This window comes from Molossus molossus, unplaced genomic scaffold (assembly GCF_014108415.1).
Source record: "Molossus molossus isolate mMolMol1 unplaced genomic scaffold, mMolMol1.p scaffold_m16_p_24, whole genome shotgun sequence".
NCBI classification, from domain to species: Eukaryota; Metazoa; Chordata; class Mammalia; order Chiroptera; family Molossidae; genus Molossus; species Molossus molossus.
In genome coordinates this window covers 14,076,839-14,097,924 of record NW_023425360.1, presented here as the reverse complement: position 1 = coordinate 14,097,924, position 21,086 = coordinate 14,076,839, and the positions used below count along the sequence as shown (strand labels likewise).

Below are 21,086 nucleotides of genomic sequence, written 5' to 3'. Positions count from 1 at the left end.
TAATCATTCATGAGACAGCCAAAGGGCAACACTGTCCATGACTCCCATAGTGAAGAACACGCACGCTTGGAATAAACGAGCACTAGCAGGAACCCTTCAGGGCGCCCCGTTTCTTGCCTCTTTCCGCACAGGCCCCTGGAGGAGCCCAAGGCCATCTCTGCATTCTCGGGCAAGCAGGCGGGCAAGCACGTGGTGCACATCGCGTGCGGGAGCACGTACAGCGCCGCCGTCACGGCCGAGGGGGAGCTGTACACCTGGGGCCGCGGCAACTACGGCCGCCTGGGCCACGGTAGGCGGTGCAGAGCCCACGCGAGCATGTGCTGGGGGGCCTCTTTGGAGGGACTTGCAGTAACCAGTCCTGTGTGTTTGAAGGCTCCAGTGAAGATGAGGCCATTCCAATGCTGGTAGCTGGGCTTAAAGGACTGAAAGTCATCGATGTGGCCTGCGGGAGCGGGGACGCGCAAACCCTGGCAGTGACGGAAAACGGTATGTGGAGCTCAGGCTGTGCCGGGCAGGCTCTCAGGACGAGGAGGGCACTTCCCCTGAGGGCAGGAGCATTGGCGTGGAGTGGCCTTCACAAGGCTCCCCTGTTGTCCCCCTTTTGAGTGGGTGTGCACCTTGGTGTCCTCTGCAGAGGCCCAGAAGTTACAAGACTTAAAGCTTCTGTTTGTTCATTTACTTACTTGTTTTTTTATATTCAGTGTTTTGTTTTGTTTTTATCTTCACCCAAGGACATTTTTGTATTTATCTTCAGATAGAACAGGAGGGAGAGAGGAAGGACAAGAGAGAGAAACATCGACGTGAGAGAGACACATCTAGTGGTTGCCATTCACACGACCCAACCAGGGCTGGGGACAAACTGCAACCAAGGCACATGCCCTTAGCAGGAACCAAACCCGGGTCTCTCTGGTCCACAGGCCAAGGCTCTAACCGCTGAACCAAACTGGCCAGGGCTACATTCAGTGTTTTATATTAGTTTCAGGTGTACAGCATAGTAGTTAGTCATATGCTTCACAAAGTGACCGCTCCAGTATTTCCATTACCTACCTGGCAACATGTGGTTGTCACAATATAGGGTGGGGCAAAAGTAGGTTTGTAGTTGTTTGTATGGAAAAGAGTACAACAATTAATACATGATGACACATGAATAAACTTTCATGTACTCACAGCTGTAAACCTACTTTTGCCTCACCCTATATTTCTGTTTCCTGTGCTGTACTTTACATCCCCGTGACTGTTTTATAACTACCAATTTGTACTTCTTAATCCCTTCACCTTTTTCACGCAGCCCCAACCACCCAAGACTTGGAACTTCTGTTGCCCAGAGCCAGAGGGCTAGTTAGCAGCTAAGATCCTTTCTGTTTGGGCATTTCCTCTTTCAACAAAAGAATAAGCGTTAAGATGGAATAGTGTGTGGTCTAGACTGATTCTGGCCATGGTGAAGTCTTCTAATATTTAGCACTCGAGTTCCTTAGGCAGGCTCTGCTGGTCCTCGTGCTCACTAGTAGGGCGCCACACTGCTCGCTTTCAATTCCAGCTTCGTGTTTGTGTTCATTAGCCAGACCGTGCTCATTTTACTTTTTTTGAGGATAAATTTATCATGTTTGATGGTTAGAGTCATTTTCTTTCTTTAATCCTCACCTGAGGATAGTTTTCCATTAATTTTTCAGATAGAGTGGGAGAGAGGGAGGGACAGGAGAGAAAAACATCGATGTGGGAGAGACACACCAATTGGTTGCTTCCCACATAACCCCAAGCAGGGCCAGGGATCGAAACACAACCGAGGTGCGTCCCCTTGACCAGAATCGAACCTGCGACTCTTTGGTCTGTGGGTTGATGCTTTAACCACTGAGCAAAACTGGCCAGGGCTAGAATAATATTTTTTAAATCTACTTTAAGAAAAAAACTTTTTAAGAGCTTTTTATTGATATTTAGAGAGAGAGAGAGAGAGAGAAACATTGATCAGCTGCCTTCTGCATGCCCCCCACTGAGGAGTGAGCCTGTAATGCAGCCTGTGCCCTGACCAGAAATCGAACTGGCAACCTTTCGGTGCACAGGACAATATTCAACCAACGGAGCCACACCAGCCAGGGCTCATTTGCTTTTTTTAAAAACTATTTGTCTGCTAGTATCTGGCATTTGTCCTTAGACTCATAGGATCTGTCAGAATTATCTGGGGTAGCCTGTAAGCCTTTGCTAACCCACAGAAGTCCAAGGGCAGATTAGAATGGACCGACTTCTGGAAGTTCCTCCGGTGACAGATCACAGGTCATTTCAGGCATCTTCATGTCCAGTAGGTCCCACCACCTCTGAGGGGATAGATGTGGTCTGTTTGACTATTTTGACATCTCCCTTTAGGAGTTTTAGGGAGAAGGTTGTCTCTTCTTCTGGTGTTAAGCTTTTAACTTCATTTCTTGTTTTTAAGTGTCTATTATAGGGTGATTGAAATACTTTATAAAACTCTTAACAAATGTTACTCTAAATATAATCGTACGATTGACTCGTGGTCAGCATGAGCCTGAGAGTGGTCAGTGCACTGTACAGTGAGCTGTGGGCCCAGAACAGGGTTTATTGATTTGAGAGAGAGACAGACAGCACAGAGAAACATCGATTTGTTGTTCCACTATGTGTACATTCATCGGTTCATTCTCGTCTGTGCCCTGACCAGGGATCAGGCCTGGTGTATTGGGACAGCGCTCAGCCCACCCAGCCAGGGCTGAGCAGTGGAGCCTGTTCTGTGTTCAGTACGTAGTGAAAGCACTGTCATCGAGCTCCAACTAGTGAGGGTCAGGAGTCGATTATCCATTTAGTCAAATTAAAAGAAAATCCGAGCTTTCCTCTTTTAATTGCTTCTGTGTTAGGCTGAAGTAGGAACTAGATTTCATTGGGTCCGAACCACCTGTGTAATGTTAACCATGTACACCCGTGATCTAGTTCGTGTTATCAGTTATATTGATTATTTCTAGTCACTTAAAAGTTCCATGAAGGTGTACGGTTGTTGTTACTTACGTGTGTTTGTGTTTCCAGGTCAGGTGTGGTCCTGGGGAGACGGTGACTACGGGAAACTGGGCAGAGGGGGGAGTGATGGCTGCAAAGCACCAAAGCTGATCGAGAGGCTTCAGGACCTGGACGTCGTCAAAGTGCGGTGCGGGAATCAGTTCTCCATCGCCCTGACAAAAGATGGCCAGGTCTATTCATGGGGCAAAGGGGACAACCAGAGGCTCGGGCACGGAACAGAGGAGCATGTCCGTTATCCCAAACTCCTGGAGGGCTTGCAAGGTAGGTGTAAAATGTAAGCTTTCGAAACTCTGAGGCAGTTTCTTTACTAATGTTTTAAGGTTTTCAGGTTATTCTTTTCTTCACCTGAAATTCCCTGAATGACCCGTCATTAGAAGCTTTAGCCCATTTTGATAAGTGTAGGAAATAAATGGAAAGTGGTTTGTTGTTATATTGAAAAAATGGCCTAGAATTATCACCACCAAATTTATTCAGTTTACCAATATTGGAGCATGCTTTTTATGGCACGTACCCATTTATCACTTAGTAAACTGGCCACAGTGAAATTGTGGAGTGTTTGGGGAGGTCTCCTGTGGTTGCACTGTGGACCTTGCTAAGACTTGGCTACACCTGGTGCTGTGGGTGCAGAGTGGGAGATGGGGTTGGGTCTGCCTGGAATGGTCTCATTTGAACTCAGCCTTGGTGGGCGAATTGTGCTTCTTTGGTTTGAGAGTGTCCAGGACACATTCTAGGTAGAGGGGACGAATGGAAGCCAAAGCATGTAGGTTCTTCGTAGGTGCCTTTTGAAGTGTGGCAGAGGTTGGTTATCTTGAGTGGGCAGACCTTTTTAAAGGGCCAGACTGCAAGTATTTTAGGTTTGAGGGCCATGTGCTGTCTGTCCCAAGTACTCAGTCTTGCAGTAATAGCCCCCAGGTGTCATACATAGACCGTGTAGACAGTGTACAGACAGGCCTGGTTGTGCTTCAGTACAACTTGATGACTAGAAGTTTTTTGGGCTCATGTGGTGTTGATTATTTTCTATGTTTCCTGGGTAAGTTGTAGAGTAATACAGTTGGTAGAGTAATACAGTATGCCATGGAGCTGTATTTGAATTTCATTTGCCTTCTTTATGTTTCCCTCATTTAGTTAAAAAAAATCAACTTCCTCAGCTACATTTATTAGATATCGCGGTACGTTCTTATGAAAGTATTTAAGTGGTTGTTGATACAGTTGCTTTGGTTGTTGTTAATTGATGATAGACTCTTAGGATGGAACCGTTCCCCTTCCTGTGGTAGAGTTTTTCAATGGAACTATTTATTATATGTTGATATTTCTGAAAACACTCCTCATGTTAATCCTCAGCTGAGGATATTTTTTCCATTGATTTTTAGAGAGAGTGGAAGGGAGGGTGTGGGGAGAGAGAGAGAGAAACATCATTGTGAGAGAGAGAATCGATTGGTTGCCTCCTGCATGAGCCATGGAGTCAGGGATGGAACCTGCAACCCAGGTGCATGCCCTTGACCAGAAATCAAACCCGGGACCCTTTGGTGCTGGGGCAGTCGCTCTAACCACTGAACCACACTGGCCAGGGCAAAGTCTTATTTTTTGTTGTTGTTATTAAAAAGAATACTTTGGCCTGGCCAGTGTGACTCAGTGGTTGAGCATCTACCCGTGCACCAAGAGCTCACCGGTTCAGTTCCCAGTTAGGGCACATGCCCAGGTTGTGGGCCATATCCACAGTGGGGGGCATGCAGGAGGCGGCCAGTTGATGTTCTCTCTCATCAATGTTTCTATTTCTTTCTCCCTCTCCCTTCCTCTCTCTCTAAAATCAACAAAGAAAAAAATATATATATATTTTTAAAAGAATACTTGCATGGTTATACCTTGGGATGAGAGAATATGATCTAACAGTTAATTAAAAATATGTTTGTCTCTTTCTGAAGATGAAAATCTGAATAAGGAGTAAACAAATAACAGATTCTTTTTATGCCCTAGCATTTTATTTGCAGGCTGTAGGTCTTAGTAAATTATAGCTATGGAAACATAACAGGGGTTTTAATAACATAGACAAAGCAGATGAATTGTGCATAACATTAAAGCAGCCAGTTATCCCTTAGAAGTTGACACAAATGTCTTCTTACCTGAGTGGCCTGGATAAATATTTCTATTGCAACAGAAATCATAGGCATGAAGCTGTAACCGCATTACTCTTTCCTCCTAGGGAAGAAGGTGATTGATGTAGCTGCAGGCTCCACCCACTGCCTGGCTCTGACTGAGGACAGCGAGGTCCACAGCTGGGGGAACAATGACCAGTGCCAGCACTTTGACACCTTGCATCAGACCAAGCCAGAACCCTCTGTACTGCCAGGGCTGGATACCAAGCACATAGTTGGAATTGCCTGTGGACCTGCCCAGGTACTGAATACAAAGCTCCTTTTGGGATTCTATAAGGTGTTGATTCTGCTTCATCCATCGCTGGCAGAAACATCAACTGTGTGTGTGTCCTTATGTCTGTAGTTGCATTATGCTCACTAATTAGTTCTAAGAGCTACATTGTTGATTTCTTAGGATGAAGACAGCTTTGTTTCTTCTTTTGCTTCTTCTTTTTTTTTTTTTTAAATTTTTTTTTTTTATCCTCACCCGAGGACATTTTTCCATTTTTTGTTCAGATAGAGCGGGAGGGAGAGAGAGGAAGAGAGAGAGAGAGAAACATCGATGTGAAGGGACACATCGAGTGGCTGCCACCCGCACGACCAACCAGGGCCGGGGACAAACTGCAACCGAGATACGTGCCCTTAGCGAGAACCGAACCCGGGTCTCTCCGGACCGCAGGCCGACGCTCTAACCGCTGAGCCAAACCAGCCAGGGCTTTTGCTTCTTCTTTTGCAGTATGTATGCCTTTCATATCTTTCCCTTGCTTATTGCACTAGTCAGGACTTCCAATATGATGTTGCATAGAAGTGGGGAAAGGGTATGTCCTTGCTTGGTTCCTGTTGGTGGGGTTAGCATTTCTCTCTAAAATCAATAAGCATATTCTCCAGTGAGGATTAAAAAAGAAATCAGTGGCCCCTGCCAGCACTTCTGTGTGGGTGGAAGCTGCCCATCCAGTTCTCGCCCTGTTGCCAAACAGTTTCATTCCTCCTCATTTTTCCCTGGTGCCTGTCGAGCTCTTGTCCCGGTGCTGGAGCTTCAAGCGAGTGAGGCTGAGTAAGTCCATGTGTGGGCCCGTTGACAGGAACTGCCCAGGACTCTCGCAGTCCTTCATTTCAGCCACAACTTCTGCTGGTTTTTACAGCCAGAAGTGATGGGTACTTCTCTTCCCAGCACTGAACCCTGGCTGAGGGGCCTGGTGTGGGGCTGGGACCCCTTACTCCTCAGAGGGGTCCTCTGCAACCAAGATAATCCATCCCAGTTTTTATCCGCCACACGGTGTGGGACCAGCCCTTTCAAGTCTCTGCCCCTCCTACCAGTCTTGATGTGGCTGTTGCTTTTAATTTCTAGTTGTAGGACTTCCATTCAGCTCAATTTTAGGCAGTTCTGAATGATGGTTCTGTAGTTTAGTTGTAATTTTTATGTGGTTGTGGGAGGATTCAAGTACTGTGTTTAGCTACTCGCCATCTTGACTGAACGTCTGTTCATTTCTTTTAAATCCTTACTGGATTTTTTTTTGGTCTACTCATTCTGTCTGCTATTAGGAGGGTAGTTTTGATATCTTCAACTGTATTGTGGACTTACCTATTTCTCCTTTCATTTTTATTGGTTTTTACTTCAGTGCATTTTGTATTTCTTATATTAGGTGTGCATACTGCTGGTTTATTCCTTCCAATGTGTTCTTTATTTCTGCTATGGCATTCTTCATTTCCACTTTGTTGGTTTTCAATGATTCTATGTCTTTACTCATGGTGTTGAGCTCCTTACTCATTATGTTGAGTTTCCTCAAGATCATGGCTCTGAACTCTACCTCTGATAACTTGCTTAACTGCATTTCATTGATCTCATCTTCAGTAGAGTTCTCTTGTTCTTTCGTTTGGGATTTGTTTCTTTGTTTCACCATTTTGGCTATCTCAGTGCGTTTTGGAGCCTGCCAAATTTTCCCTGTGGGTGTTGGTGTTCTGCTGTTGGTGGCTTCATCTACTGGGTTTGGATGACTGTGGGAGGACCCACATTAAACACCACTGTCAAGTCCTACTTTCCTGGGTAGATTTTCAAGCCCAGGAAAGGTTCAGTTATCTTTAAATTTAAGGTAGATTTCTTACTAGTTATTGCATAACTTGGTTTTGTGTTTCATACATTCTGAAAGTGTCTTTTTATTTGATGTTTAGACCACTTAAGTTTAATATAATTATTTATAATTTGTGTTTATATCTACTATCAATTGTTTTTATTTGTTCTCTTTTTTCTTTTTTTTCCTGATTGCTTTGGGCTTACTTGAATAGTTTTTAGTATTCCATTTTAATTTACTGAGCTGTATGTATGTGTAGTTATTAGCTGTGGAGTTTTCAGTGTATCTACCTACCTCATCCTTGTAGCTGCACGTGGAATGTGACCCTCACTACCATGTGTTGATGTGTGGTAGTTTGAGAGTGAAAAGACTTTTTAAGCCATTTACCTTTTTATTTGTGGCAACATGAGGTATCTAGTGAAATGAGAGAAGAAATTGGAAGCCGATAGTGTGCGAGGTAGAGAGCTATGGAAGTAGGTGTGCATTTGTGACCATCAGAGGGATGAATAAATAGTGATTCAAGGCATTTCGGCATCCGTGATGGTGAATCTCATTGTGATGCTGGAGCAGACCAGTGCTGGCTGTAGATTCATTTAGGTTCTTGTGTTTCTTCAACAGAGTTTCGCTTGGTCGTCGTGTTCTGAGTGGTCCGTTGGCCTCCGTGTCCCTTTTGTGGTGGACATCTGCTCGGTGACCTTTGAACAGCTGGACCTCCTGCTGCGGCAAGTGAGCGAGGGGATGGACGGCACTGCCGACTGGCCCCCGCCCCAGGAGGAGGAGTGCATGGCTGTGGCTGCGCTGGATTTGCTGCGGCTTCAGGTACTGATGATTTCCTTTCCTCTCCCTCCTTTGGTGAGTGTCTTAGCTGTTTGTTATGTTTATGATACTGAATGTGTGGGGTTTAGCCTGTTGAACCTCTCATGAAAATGTTTAAATTTCTTGGTGATTTTATTTTTCTTTGTAACAAAATTCTATGACTTAATGCCAAGAAAACAGTTTTGCTTCACAAAGTAAGTTTTCCCCTTTATAATACAGGGATTTTTCTGTAATTCATCATGTCCCCCTTCCACTCGCCCAATTTTTTGCATTGGCTTCTGAAAGGAAAGAACTGTTTAGTTGCATAAATCAATGTAGCAGAAGTTTAGAGAGCCCCCCTCTCTTCTCCAGAAATCTTCTGGAGGAGCTCATTCACTAGGACACCTGTGGCGGTGTGTTTCTCCCGTGGGTCTGCCCTGCTGTCTGTCATCCCACAGTGTGCATTGCCGCTGCTGCTCTGCTCAGCGCCGTGGAAAAGCCTGGTGCGGGCCTCAGGCGTGACTCCGTGTGTCCGCGTTTGTCTTGTGTTCTTCCAGGGCCTTGCTGTCTTTGTAGGGCTGTGGGCTTTCACTGTCTCTTTAAAAATGGGCTCAGAGGGCTTGATTCTTAAAAATAATCCAACTTATGTCTTTATTCAATGGATGAATTTAATTCTTTTACTATTATTGTTACTAATGTATTTCATTTTAGATCTCCTGATTAGTGTTTGTGTAAGTTTGCTCTTCATTTTACTGTTTCTCTATTGATCAAGTTTATAAATTTTTTTTCTTTTTAAATCCCTCTCATTGTTACTGAGTTTTAAAGTTTGATTTGTAGACGTTAGTCATGTTACGGAAAAATTAAATATTTTTTAATGTCACAAAGTGGTAATTTAATCAAACACTAGGGGGGGGGTGTGTGAGAGACGCTAAAAGAAAATGTTCCCAATTGGAATGTGTAAGATATAATCTGATTTTAGAGATGTTAAGACATGTATTTATTTATTTATTTATGTATGTATGTATTTTTATTACTGAAATTTATACAGATATCCCCTTTTCTCCCCATTGACCCCCTCCTTCTGACAGAGATGTTAAACATTTAAAAAATGCCTTTTAGAGATTGGTGAAATATAGCAATTACTTTTAAACTTTCCTCTAATTAATTATTATCATAATTATAAATTTTTAAGAGTCCACATGTAAATATATATATTTTTTTATCCAATTTGCTTTGTTATTTTGTTACATCCTGTCCCTCCTGGGTACCTCCTTGAGTAAGTTTCTTCATCAAGGTCTGTGAGTTATAAAGTGTGAAAATTCTGCTTCAGTTTCCCTTTAGAGAAGTTAATGGGGCTTAGTTTTTTTGGTTTCCTGTTACTTTTTCAGCTCTCAGATGTTCTGTTGTCTTCTGACCTTTATTGTTGCCAGTGAGACATGGTGCAGTTTTCTTTGTAACTAATGTATTTGTCTTTCTCTGGGAGCCTTTCAGATTTTTCTGTCTTGTCTTGTAATTTTAATACATTATGTTTAGGTTAGGATTTGTTTTTGTATTTACAATTTGAGGTTATGATTTTCACGTACTCTGAGATATATGTTTTTGTTAAATTTCTTTTAAATCTAGTACTCTTCAGCCCTGGCCGGTTTGACTCAGCGGTTAGACCGTCAGCCTGTGGTCCAGAGAGACCCAGGTTTGGTTCCCACTAAGGGCATGTACTTCGGTTACAGTTTGTTCCTGGCCCTGGCTGGTCGTGCGGGTGGCAGCCACTCGATGTGTCCCTTTCACGTCGATGTTTCTCTCTCTCCCTCTCTCTTCCTCTCTCTCCCTCCCACTCTATCTGTACAGAAAATCAAAAAATGTCCTTGGGTGAGGATAAAAAAATAAAAAATAAATAAATAAATCTAGTACTCTTCATTTAAAAAAAAAACCGTTACTGTATCAGGTAAAAATAAGTTATTTGCAATGCACTATGTGTGTCTCTCCTTCAGATACTACACATAAATTAACTGAAAACCAAGTCCCACAAATGTCTTCTCACTGCGATACCTCTGGGTATACATTTTCCACCCCTTTGATAGTTTAAGGTCATTTAACAGTATTCCTAGGCTAGAATGTCCTTTAACTCCTCCCATCAGAAGATAATTACATTATACATTTTATGGAAAGTTGGGCACCATATTTTTATTTTTTGTCAAATTTCCTTTTTTTTTTTAACTTTTTAATTTTTTCATTTGTTTTTAATCCTCACCCGAGGATATCTTTATTTACATTTATCTTCAGACAGAGTGGGAGGGGGAGAGAGAGAGAAACATCGATTGGTTGCCACCCACACAACCCCAACTGGGGTTGGGGACAAACCACAACCGAGGTATGTGCCCTCGACCAGAATCAAACCTGGGGCTCCCTAGTCTGCAGGCTGACACTGTCACCACTGAGCCAAACCGTCCAGGGCATCTTTTTCTTTCTTTTTTTTAATTGAAGTTCACTTTATTGCATGGGACAATGCCCAACTGAGCCACACCAGCTAGGGAAAGGGTCTCTGATATTTTGTGGGGTCTTTTTTTACCCAAAACCTTGTGTGGGTAGTGTGTTGCCCTCAGGCCCTGGCTAGCTGGCAGGTGGGTGATCTTGAGCAGCTCCTAGCCTTCTGCAGGAAACTCGGGTTCAGCCATAGCGGGCAGTTTGGGTCTCAAACCTGAGGCTTTGCTCTGCTTTCAGAGTCCAGAACCTCTTGGTCCCTGCTGTGTGTGTCTGCAGGAGTTCTGGTGTGGCCCTTGTATATTCTCAGTTTGGCTATGTCATCTTTAACAGTTTCTTGGTTACATTATATTCACTGTTCCTCTGTGTTTGTTGCAAATGGTTGGGGTGGGTAAAGGTTGCTCTTTCCATATGGTTTATCTTGAGTATATAGTATTTCCATATAAGTATTTATAGTTGGGCTTTTTAAATTCCTCTTGTAAAATACCTTACTGTGGATTCCCAACCACTATGGGTAAAATGTTTTTAGTCTAGTTTTAAAAATACATATGCCAGAAATTTTCCTGTATTAATTTGAATAAAACTCGATAAAGGTATTGTGTATTTTTTAATAAGACTGGACATGTACTTGTTCTAGGGCTGCTAAGTGAAGGTTGCCTTTGTCATTGCAGTTGCACGCTGCCATCAGTCACCAGGTCGACCCAGAGTTGCTTGGGTTAGGTCTGGGCAGTGGCCTCCTCAACAGCCTGAAGCAGACCGTGGTGGCCCTGGCCAGCAGTGCGGGCGTGCTGGGCACTGTGCAGGCGGCTGCCCAGGCCGTGCTGCAAAGCGGGTGGTCTGTGCTGCTGCCCACCGCGGAGGAACGGGCCCGGGCGCTCTCTGCTCTCCTGCCCTGTGCAGGTGGGTTGGGCAGGGGCAGGGTTTGGGCGAGAAGGAAAGGCTGCCAGGAGGGGAGTGCATTAGCTCACATTGGCGAAACTCTTTCCCTTTTCCAGTTTCAGGCAATGACGTTAACGTAAGTCCCGGCCGTCGCTTCATGATTGATCTTCTGGTGGGCAGCTTGATGGCTGATGGAGGCTTAGAGTCGGCCTTAAATGCAGCAGTCGCTGCAGAAATCCAGGTATGGCCCTAGGAGTGTGTGCAAGCCATGGAGGCCGTTTCCCTGGTGGTGAGATGAAGTTGAAGCACCTGCTCCTGCTTTTGAAGAAACAGCAGACCACCTTTTGCCAAAACTATTGAAACACTGAATCAAAACTTCTAGTAACTTCCAAATATTTTCTGTAATTACAAGTCTTCTCTCTTACTAGTGCAAAACATTTATTGAGGCATTAAGTATGATGAGATGCACCCTCCTTAAGTGTTTATTAGAATTTTGACAGATGCCTCGATCATGGTACAGATCACTTCCGTCGCCCTAGAAGGTACCCTGTGCCTCTTTGCACTCAGAGTAGGACACACCGCTTCCGCCCTCGGGCTTCCTGTTTGCCGGTTCTGGTGCCACACGAATGGAGGCAGAGAGCCCGTGCTTGTGTGTCTGCTCTGCTTTGCCCTAACGGCTCTGCGTCTCTGCTGCGGGCGCCGCACCTTCGTTCTCCCTGCCAGGCCCCCCGTGTGAGGGCGGCACAGTCGTCTGTCCCTGCTCACAGACATGCGATCTCTCTTGACTTTGTAAAGCTGCTTTGACCGTATTGTAGACAAGTCCTTAGTGAACACACATTTTTTTTTCTCTTTAGTAAATACTTTGACATAGAATTGTCTGGGTCCTCGGTGATGGTGTGTTGCCAGTTTTCCAAAATGGCTGTGCCATTTACGTTTCGAGCCAGCCTTTGTGAGAGTTCTGTCTCTTTCTTGACCTCGGTGGACACAAGGCCTGGCAACCTTTCTCACTTGAGCTATTTGAGGGGGTGTGGTTTTGATTTGCATTTGCATGTGCTTACTGGCCATTTAGAGCTTTTTTTATTGCTTTTATTGTTTTTGATTCAAGAATTTATATTGACAAAATTAGATGAAGTAAGTATATTTTAAAATGTCTGTGAAAACCTACCGAAATACGTTGAGTTAACGTGGAAAGTTAGAAGAAATCATGTATGTGATAATGTAGTGACCACCATTCTCTGTGTACCTGTTTCTAAGATAACCGGTAACCAGCTTCTGTTTTATGAATTACAGGATATTGAAGCCAAAAAAGAAGCACAGAAGGAAAAAGAAATTGATGAACAGGAAGCAAATGCTTCAACATTTCACAGAAGTAGGACTCCATTGGATAAAGATATTATTAATACAGGGATCTATGAATCTTCTGGAAAACAGTGTTTGCCTCTGGTTCAGCTCATACAGCAGCTTCTTAGGTAAATAGTATTAGATATTTTTGACAGGATTATTGGTTTTCATGCTAAGATCATGAGATTAGAACTAGGGTCTCAAAAATGTGTTTGGCTATAGAGGAGATATTTCGAAAATGACCTTGCATAAGTTTTAGTTTACAGAGCAGATTCTTAAGTACAGATGAGAAGACAGGTTGGAGGTTGTGTGAGGCAGAGCTGGAGATTCTAAAAGTGTTCACACAAGAGCAGATTGGATTGTACAGTGAACTTAGGAGAACACTCTTACCCTCATTACTAAGCAGGCAGGTGCCAATGGAAGTCATCGTGGTAAGGTTACTTTTTAAAATACTGTTTGTATCATTGCTTCATTCTGTATGTCATAGATTTATGTGTGTTCCTTTGTAAGACAACTTTGAATTTCAAAGTTGATGTAAATAGCCCTGGCCTGTCTGGCTCAGCAGTTAGAGTGTCGGCCCGCGGACCAGAGAGTCCCAGGTTCAGTTCCTGCTAAGGGCATGCACCTCAGTTGCAGTTTGTCCCTGGTTCCGGTTGGGGTCGTGTGGGTGGCAGCCAGTCAATGTGTTTCTCTCATGTCGATGCTTCTCTCTCTCTGTCCCTCCCACTCTGTCTGGAGATAAGTGCAAAAATGTCCTTGGGTGAGGATAAAAAAAAAACAAAGTTAACGTAAATAAAAGAATGGTGAGCATTATTTTTGAAGGCTTGATCAGGTGGAGGTGACGCTTGGGCAGAGTCAGAACACCAACAGGTGAGCATTGACACAGCTGGGGTGTTCTAAGCCTGCTCACTGGCAACATGCTGGCGTCCCAGGGCATCCACAGGGGGAGGGAGGCGGTTTCAGAAAGGCCCCTGCACTGCCTACTTGTTCACAGCCTCTGCTCTGCGCACACTTCCTCCTGGTTGGCTGTCTGCACACAGGGTGGAGAGGCCTGCAGGGTGGGCTCAGGCAGCCATGTCCAGGGACCAGGAGCCTCTGCATTGGTGTCCAGAGTGGCGGCCGGGGACCGCATGGGGCAGCTCGCTCTCCACACCCGGAAAAGCAGAAGACCCTGGGCACACAGTGAAATCTTAAGAGGGAGTTTTAGAGCGAGTTTCTTACATGGGTTTTAGTGAGTGCTCATTTGAAAACTTTCTCTTTATTTTTATTTTTTTAGTTTTTCTAATCTGATGTTTCCTTTGATCATTTCACACGTTGTGATCTTCATTATAACAAATTGAAGTCACGTGAACTAACTCGGTGGTGGTGGGAAGTTTGGGATTTGTTGCCAGAAGCTCCAGTGGTGACCGCTTGTGTGGGTTGGCAGGTGTGTCGCAGCGCAGCCTGTGCCTGCGAGAGCGATCCCGAGAGCTGTGCTTGAGCTTGCTGGTTAAGGGCCACTGAGAAAATGGGCATCAGCATCTCGGCGTGGATTGTTGTGTCTCTGCAGATGCAGAGTTAGTAGGCTCTTTTATATTTCCTTGACTTATTTAGCCCCGAAAATAAGTCAATTTAGTTAAATTGTTGAGTCTCACCTCAGGAGGTGGGTGTGCAGATGGGCATCTAAAGTGGGGCCTACACTGTGTAAATAAGCAGTCAGGTATGGAGTAAGGAGCATGCTTATGAAAACAATTAAAAACAAAGGTTAATGACCACAGCAAATCATAAATCAGTTTCTGAGTCTATAAGACTGTCACTCAAAAAGGCTTCAAGTTTCTTTGGCTGGAATGAAAGCAGGCAGTGACAGTTGGACAGATTCTCTTTACCTGCAGTTTAAATATCTCTGGTGATGTCATCTGATGCTCTGGAAACTCTATGTGGTTGACATTGCATTGAGATCTTGGATACCTCTGCTGTCCAAGGGCAGGAGACACTGCCTGCGCTTGTGCTTTGCGTTCTGCTCAGGAACCAGCACCTTCCCACGGCACTGCGGGGCCCTCTGGAGACGTGCTCGCTGTCCTCTGTACCCGCTCATGGTTGGTTCTTGGCTCAAGTCGGGATCGGAGCCTCTGCTCCTCCCTTGCTGCCGTGCCCTTCCAACACCATTGCCCTGACCCGGTCCACTTATACCGACATGGTCTTCCTTGATGCTCTCCGAGCCCTGGGATCCCCTTGACCCCCTGGGTGCTTCTCCAAGGTCTGAAGGCAGACTTGGGAAGCAGATGCAGAGATGTGAGGGATTCTTTTCCTCAGGAATGGTCCTGTTTATATTAGAAATGCAACTTTTTAAAAAAAAATGACACCTTTTTCCTTCCCAACGTTTGTATAGGCCTTTTCTGTCACGTTGGACCACTCCACACAGACCTCTGGAGCATGCTTGTAAAGCAGACGGCGTCTTCTCTGCTCTTCTGCTCACTGACAGGTGGTGCTGTCACAGGCGCACCTGACGCTGGGGAAGTGAGCAGTGCAGGCCAGGCTGTCTCTGATTTTATTTGTCCTTTTTTTCCCCCCTTTATTGATTTGGGAGAGAGAGAAAGAAACATTGATGAGAGAGAACATCGACTGGCCACCTCTTGTATGCCTCCTACTGGGGATCGGGCCCACAACCTGGGCATGTGCCCTGACCAGGAATCAAACTGGTGATCTCTTGGTGCATGGGTGGACGCTCAACCACTGAGCTACACCAGCCGGGCTGTCGTGACATTTTTAAACACCTTTGCTTTTTAAACATACGTAACTTGGTTAATATTGCAATCCTCTTTCCTGTACGTAGAAACATTGCTTCTCAGACAGTGGCCCGGTTGAAAGATGTTGCCCGTCGCATTTCATCCTGTCTGGACTTGGAGCAGCATAGTCGAGACCGATCTGCTTCCTTGGATCTGCTGCTACGTTTTCAGCGCTTACTTATCAGCAAACTTTATCCAGGAGGAAGCATTGGTCAGGCCACAGACATTCCTAGTAAGTTACTTAAAATGTCCGTGTCCGTGTGTGTTCAGGCTCTTCGATGTGCCCGTTCTGCACATGCAGGTGTGTGTTCAGGCTCTTCAGTGTACCTGTTCTGCATGTGCAGGTGTGTGTTTCATGCACTGTGTAAATGGCAGAGATTTGGGGGCTTTCTTTGCATCTGCTTTTTTCTTTCTGGATAAACATTTCTGTTAGATTCATTGATACCTTTTTTCCTTGTCTTAACCTTTAAACTCTCAGACGTCAGGAATAGCATCCTTTATGCTCAGGTTAGTCTGACAGATGACTGATCAGACTTGCCCCACGTGTCAGTGATGGACCACTGGAGACTGGTACAGTGGGGCACAGAGTTGTGCCGTCATACGCATCTGTCCCAGTGGGAGCCACCAGGGTGCAGTGGGAGGGTGAGTCCTGCTGGGCAGACTGGGTCGCAGTTGTAGCTCTGGTTTATTCACGCTGGACCTGGGGCTAGGTCTGCTGGGGGCTGTCAGTTGTGCCCCCCTCTCCCCAAGAATTGGGGTAATACTTGAAGGTGCCTGTGAGGTTTGAAATAGGATGATATGTGCGTGCTCAGCTTTGCACGTGACGTGGAAGCTTCGGGGGCTCTCTCTCCACAAGGTCGCTTCCTATCGGGTGGTGAGCTCTGCTGCCCTGTCAGTGTGTTCTGAGACGACCTAGTCACTTCTGCGAAGAGCAAAGCACTTGTAGATGGGGAGGATTTCAGATGAGATAGGTGATTGTGAAGTCAAAGAGGTGGCATCTCAAAGACAAAGTCACAAGGACTGAAAAGCTAGTAGGAGCCATGGAGGAAGGAAACTTGAAGATTTCGTGAGATCAGAGGATGCCTAATTTTGTTCATTGGGAATAATTTACAAGCATTAAGACTTGACTTAGAAACGTTTGTGTATAGAATGTAAGACTTTAAAACCCCAAGTTATGACTTCAGTGTTTATACACCGAGAGTTCTTAGGAGTTATGTAGGACAGTGTCTGAAAGTTGGCCTGCCAAATGCAGTGTTTTCTAAACTGTGACGTAAAAAGCTCCGGGGACTAAAGGAGAAGAGTTCCTATTTGAGGAACTTATTGTAGGAAAGATACATAGATGATGGTGCAAGGGTGAAGCATTTCACTTTATTAACAAAATAAATTTCAATAGTGAAAAATGCAGTTTCCTACCTCTTTCTTCTAGGTCCTGAGCTCATGGGCGTGGGGTCCCTGCTGAAGAAGTACACGGCCCTTCTGTGCACACACATTGGAGACATCCTGCCGGTGGCTGCCAGCGTCGCATCCACCAGCTGGCGGCACTTTGCGGAGGTGGCCTGCATCGTGGAGGGGGATTTCACTGGTACCTTCCTGTCTCCTGCCTGCGGGCGTGTTTGTTCTCAGCCTGACGAGCGCTCAGATGTGTCGTTTCCTAGTAACCTGCTTGTCTTGGCCCAGATGTTTCCCAGTCCTGTGGCCCTTCGCTTTGTTCCTGTGGCTGCTCAGCAGCCTGGTACAGAGTTAGGTCACTGTGGATATGATTCGTGGCTTTGAGTAGTACCCATTACTGACCCTTCAGGAGTGAGGTCCATGGTGATTGTCTGATATTTCAGCAGCATAAAAATGAGTTGCCCCTTTTAGGACCTTAATAAATTCCAATATTGCTTCATATTTTTTCACATTAATTCTGTGACATAAAGTCATTATTATTGAGTGTTTTTTTCTGATAGTAAATTAATTGTAAACTCTTTCTGAATAAAAGATTCTAGTTAATACTTCTGTATTGAAACACGGTAGTTTTGAAACATGTTCTTGTAACTCATTCTGCTTGACACCTGTATCTGTCTCTTTCAAAATGTAAGATAAAGTAATCTCATAGAAATATACTAAGGATAAGCATTCCTTATTTTGTGGTTTATCAGAATTTAAACATAGAGAAGGCTTATAAACTGGTTTTATAGGATAAAGGCTTTTCTTTATTTGTTTTGTTTTTTGTTTTTATCCTCTCCCGAGGACATTTTTTTGCATTTATCTCTAGATAGAGCAGGAGGGAGAGAGGGAGGAAGACAGAGAGAAACATCGATGTGAGAGAGACACATGGAGTGGCTGCCACCCGCACGACCCCAACCGGGGCTGGTGACAAAACTGCAATCAAGGTACATGCCCTTAGCGGGAACCGAACCCAGGTCTCTCTGGACCTCAGGCCAATGCTCTAACCGCTGAGCCAAACCAGCCAGGACTCTTTAAATCTTATTTTAAATATGTTTTTATTGATTTTTAGAGTGAGGAAAAGGGAGAGAGACATACTGATTGGCTGCCTCCTGCACACCCCCAAAGGGGATCAAGCCTGCAACCCGGACATGTGCCCCAGCTGGGACTCAAACTGGCAGCCTCTTGGCCATAGGTTGATGCTTAACCACTGAGCCATACTGGCTGGGCTAAATCTTAATACTTTATTATTTTTTTTCTTTCAACCATAGGTGTGCTCCTTCCAGAACTAGTGGTTTCCATCATCCTACTGCTCAGTAAAGATGCTGCTCTCATGCAGGAGGCTGGTGCTGTCCCTCTGCTGGGAGGGCTGCTAGAACACCTGGACCGCTTCAACCACCTGGCGCCAGGCAAGGAGAGAGACGACCAGGAAGAGTTAGCCTGGCCCGGCATCATGGGTATGGCGTCTTCGCTTAAAAGACTTTTCTGAGCAAGTTTTGTTCTAGTCTCATCTAGTCTTGCCTCTCCATTGGAAAGAATGTTTGACCAGGAAGACCTCTCGTCTGCCAGTTTGCTGGTAGCATGAGTGGAAATGGAGACGTGATACCAGCAAATTGGAGATAAACTAAGTCAGAAGAGATCTGGGTTATATTTAAGGGAGCCTTTTCTGTTAGTCAGGGTTTGTTACATCCTGACATGAATTATTTTAAGAAGTTCTGAGAAACACTTTCTTGGGTGTCTCCAGAAGGTACTGTTAGGTGGTTAGATCCATGCGGCTTTGGAGGCAGACATAGATGGGGGTGACTTTCTGAACCATCAGTGTGACCTGACGGTAGTGAGATGCAGTGTCCATCGTCAGCTGTACCTAGTCGTTGTACCTGTTGATCTATTGATTTATTGATCATGATTTCTGTATATACAGAGTCATTTTTTACAGGTCAGAACTGTAGAAACAATGAGGAGGTGACCCTTATACGCAAAGCTGACTTGGAAAACCACAACAAGGATGGAGGCTTCTGGACGGTGATCGATGGGAGGGTATATGATATAAAGGACTTCCAGACTCAGTCCCTGACAGGAAGCAGTGTTCTCGGTAAGGCCTCAGCTTTACACCATGTGTCATTTTAAGCAAAGCATTAGGCTTTTTCTGTTTTATATATTTTTAATCGAATTTATTAAGGTTACATTGGTTTATAAAATTATATTCAAGTATACAATCCTATAATATATCATCTGTATATTGTACTGTGTTCACCAACCCAAGTCAGTTAGTTGTTCTTCTATCATCATTTATCTTCTCTTTACCCTCTTCTACCTCCCCACTTCCCCTTTCCCTCTGGGTTTAGGGGAGATAGAAGAATGGTCTGTGTCTGAGATTTTTAGTTTTTGCTGAATCCCTTGACCTTTTCACCCAGCCATCCAACCCTCACCCCTGTCAGTCTGGTATATATCCTGACTGACAGATATCAGTCTGTTTTCTGTATTTATGAGTCTGTTTCTAGTTTGTTTTTTATTTTCTTTAGAGTCCTCATGTAAATAAAGTCTCTGACTGGCTTATTTCACTTAGCGTAATACTCTCCAGGTCCATCTAGGAATGTGGCCGAGTAGTGTTCCACCGTGTACATGTACCACAGCTTTTTTACCCACTCATCTACTTGGGCAGCTTCCAAATTTTGGCTGTTATAAATAACGCTGCAGTGACATAGGGGTGCGTATATTCTTTCAAGTCAGTGTTTCTGGTTTCTTTGGATAAATTCCTAGGAGTAGGATTGCTGTGTCATAAGCTGTTCCACTTTTGGTTTCTTTTGTTTGTTTGTTTGTTTTTCCTCACCCGAGGACATTTTTCCATTTTTTTTTTTTTTGTTCAGATAGAGTGGGAGGGAAAGAGAGGAAGAGAGGGAGAGAGAGAAACATTGATGTGAAAGAGACACATCAAGTGGCTGCCACTCGCATGACCAACCAGGACCGGGGACAAACTGCAACCGAGGTACGTGCCCTTAGCGGGAACCGAACCCGGGTCTCTCTGGACTGCAGGCCGATGCTCTAACTGCTGAGCCAAACCGGCCAGGACCCATTTTTGATTTTTTGAGGAACTTCATACTATTTTCTACAGTGGCTGCCCCAGTCTACCTTCCCACCAACAGTGCACTAGGGTTCCCTTTTCTCCACATCCTCGCCTGTACTTGTTTGTTGATTTATTGATGATAGCCATTCTGACATGTGTGAGGTGATTTTTCATTGTGGTTTTAATTTGCATCTCTCTGGTGACATTGAGCATCTTTTCATGTCTGTTGGCCATCTGTATGTCCTCTTTGGAGAAGTGTCTATTTAGGTCCTTTGCCCATTTTTAAATTGGATTGTTTTTCTAGTGTTGAGTTATATAAGTTTTTTATAAATTTTGGATAGTAATTCCCATCAGCTGTATCATGGGCAAATATGTTCTCCCATACAATGGGTTTTCTTTTAATTTTATTGATGGTTTCTTTTGTTGTGCAGAAGCTTTTTAATTTGATGTAATCCTATTTCTTTATTTTTAATTTTGTTTCCCTTGCCCGAGAATATATATCAGAAAAAATACTGCTATGAGAAAGGTTCAAGATTTTACTGCGTATGATTTTTTTTTTTTTCTTTATAGATTTTAGAGAGGGAGGGAGAGAGGGATAGAAACATTGATGGGAGAAAGCATTGAGTGGCTGCCTCCTGCATGCCCCCCATTGGGGATTGGGCCCACAACCTGGGCATGTGCCCTGACTGGGAATCAAACTGTCAACCTCTTAGTACGCGGGTCAACGCTGAGCCACTGAGGCACACTGGCCAAGCACTGTCTGTGATTTCTTCTAGGATTTTTATGGTTTTAAGTCTTACATTTAAGCCTTTAATCCATTTTGTGTTTATTTTTGTGTATGGTGTAAGGAGGTGATCTCGTTTGATTTTCTTTTTGCTTGTATTTCTTTAATTTTCTCAACACCATTAATAGAAGGGACTGTCTTTTTCCCATTGTTTGTTCTTACCCTCTTTCTCAGATATTAATTTACCATAGAAGTGTGGGTTTATTTCTGGACTCTCTCCCTATCCCATTAATCTTTATGTCTGTGTTTGTGCCAGTGCTGTGCTGTTGTGATCACTGTGGCCTGCAGTGCAGTTTAATATCAGGTGGTGTGCTACCTCCAACTTTTTTCTGC

General features: G+C 44.4%; 1 protein-coding gene across 4 annotated transcripts in view; it reads left to right on the top strand.

Moving 5' to 3' along the window:
* Positions 1-21,086, top strand: part of HERC2 (HECT and RLD domain containing E3 ubiquitin protein ligase 2) — a 125,323-nt gene that overhangs the window by 26,689 nt on the left and 77,548 nt on the right. For 3 of the 4 annotated variants that reach the window (XM_036278019.1, XM_036278018.1, XM_036278020.1), the window contains exons 13-24: positions 132-289; positions 373-486; positions 3,028-3,279; positions 5,219-5,412; positions 7,838-8,038; positions 11,164-11,392; positions 11,488-11,612; positions 12,662-12,840; positions 15,525-15,709; positions 16,904-17,059; positions 18,177-18,362; positions 18,827-18,997. In XM_036278019.1, the coding sequence (XP_036133912.1) occupies positions 132-289; positions 373-486; positions 3,028-3,279; positions 5,219-5,412; positions 7,838-8,038; positions 11,164-11,392; positions 11,488-11,612; positions 12,662-12,840; positions 15,525-15,709; positions 16,904-17,059; positions 18,177-18,362; positions 18,827-18,997 (2,150 nt within the window). The remainder of the gene's footprint in view (positions 1-131; positions 290-372; positions 487-3,027; positions 3,280-5,218; positions 5,413-7,837; positions 8,039-11,163; positions 11,393-11,487; positions 11,613-12,661; positions 12,841-15,524; positions 15,710-16,903; positions 17,060-18,176; positions 18,363-18,826; positions 18,998-21,086) is intronic. The other variant, XM_036278021.1, reaches the window with a different exon arrangement.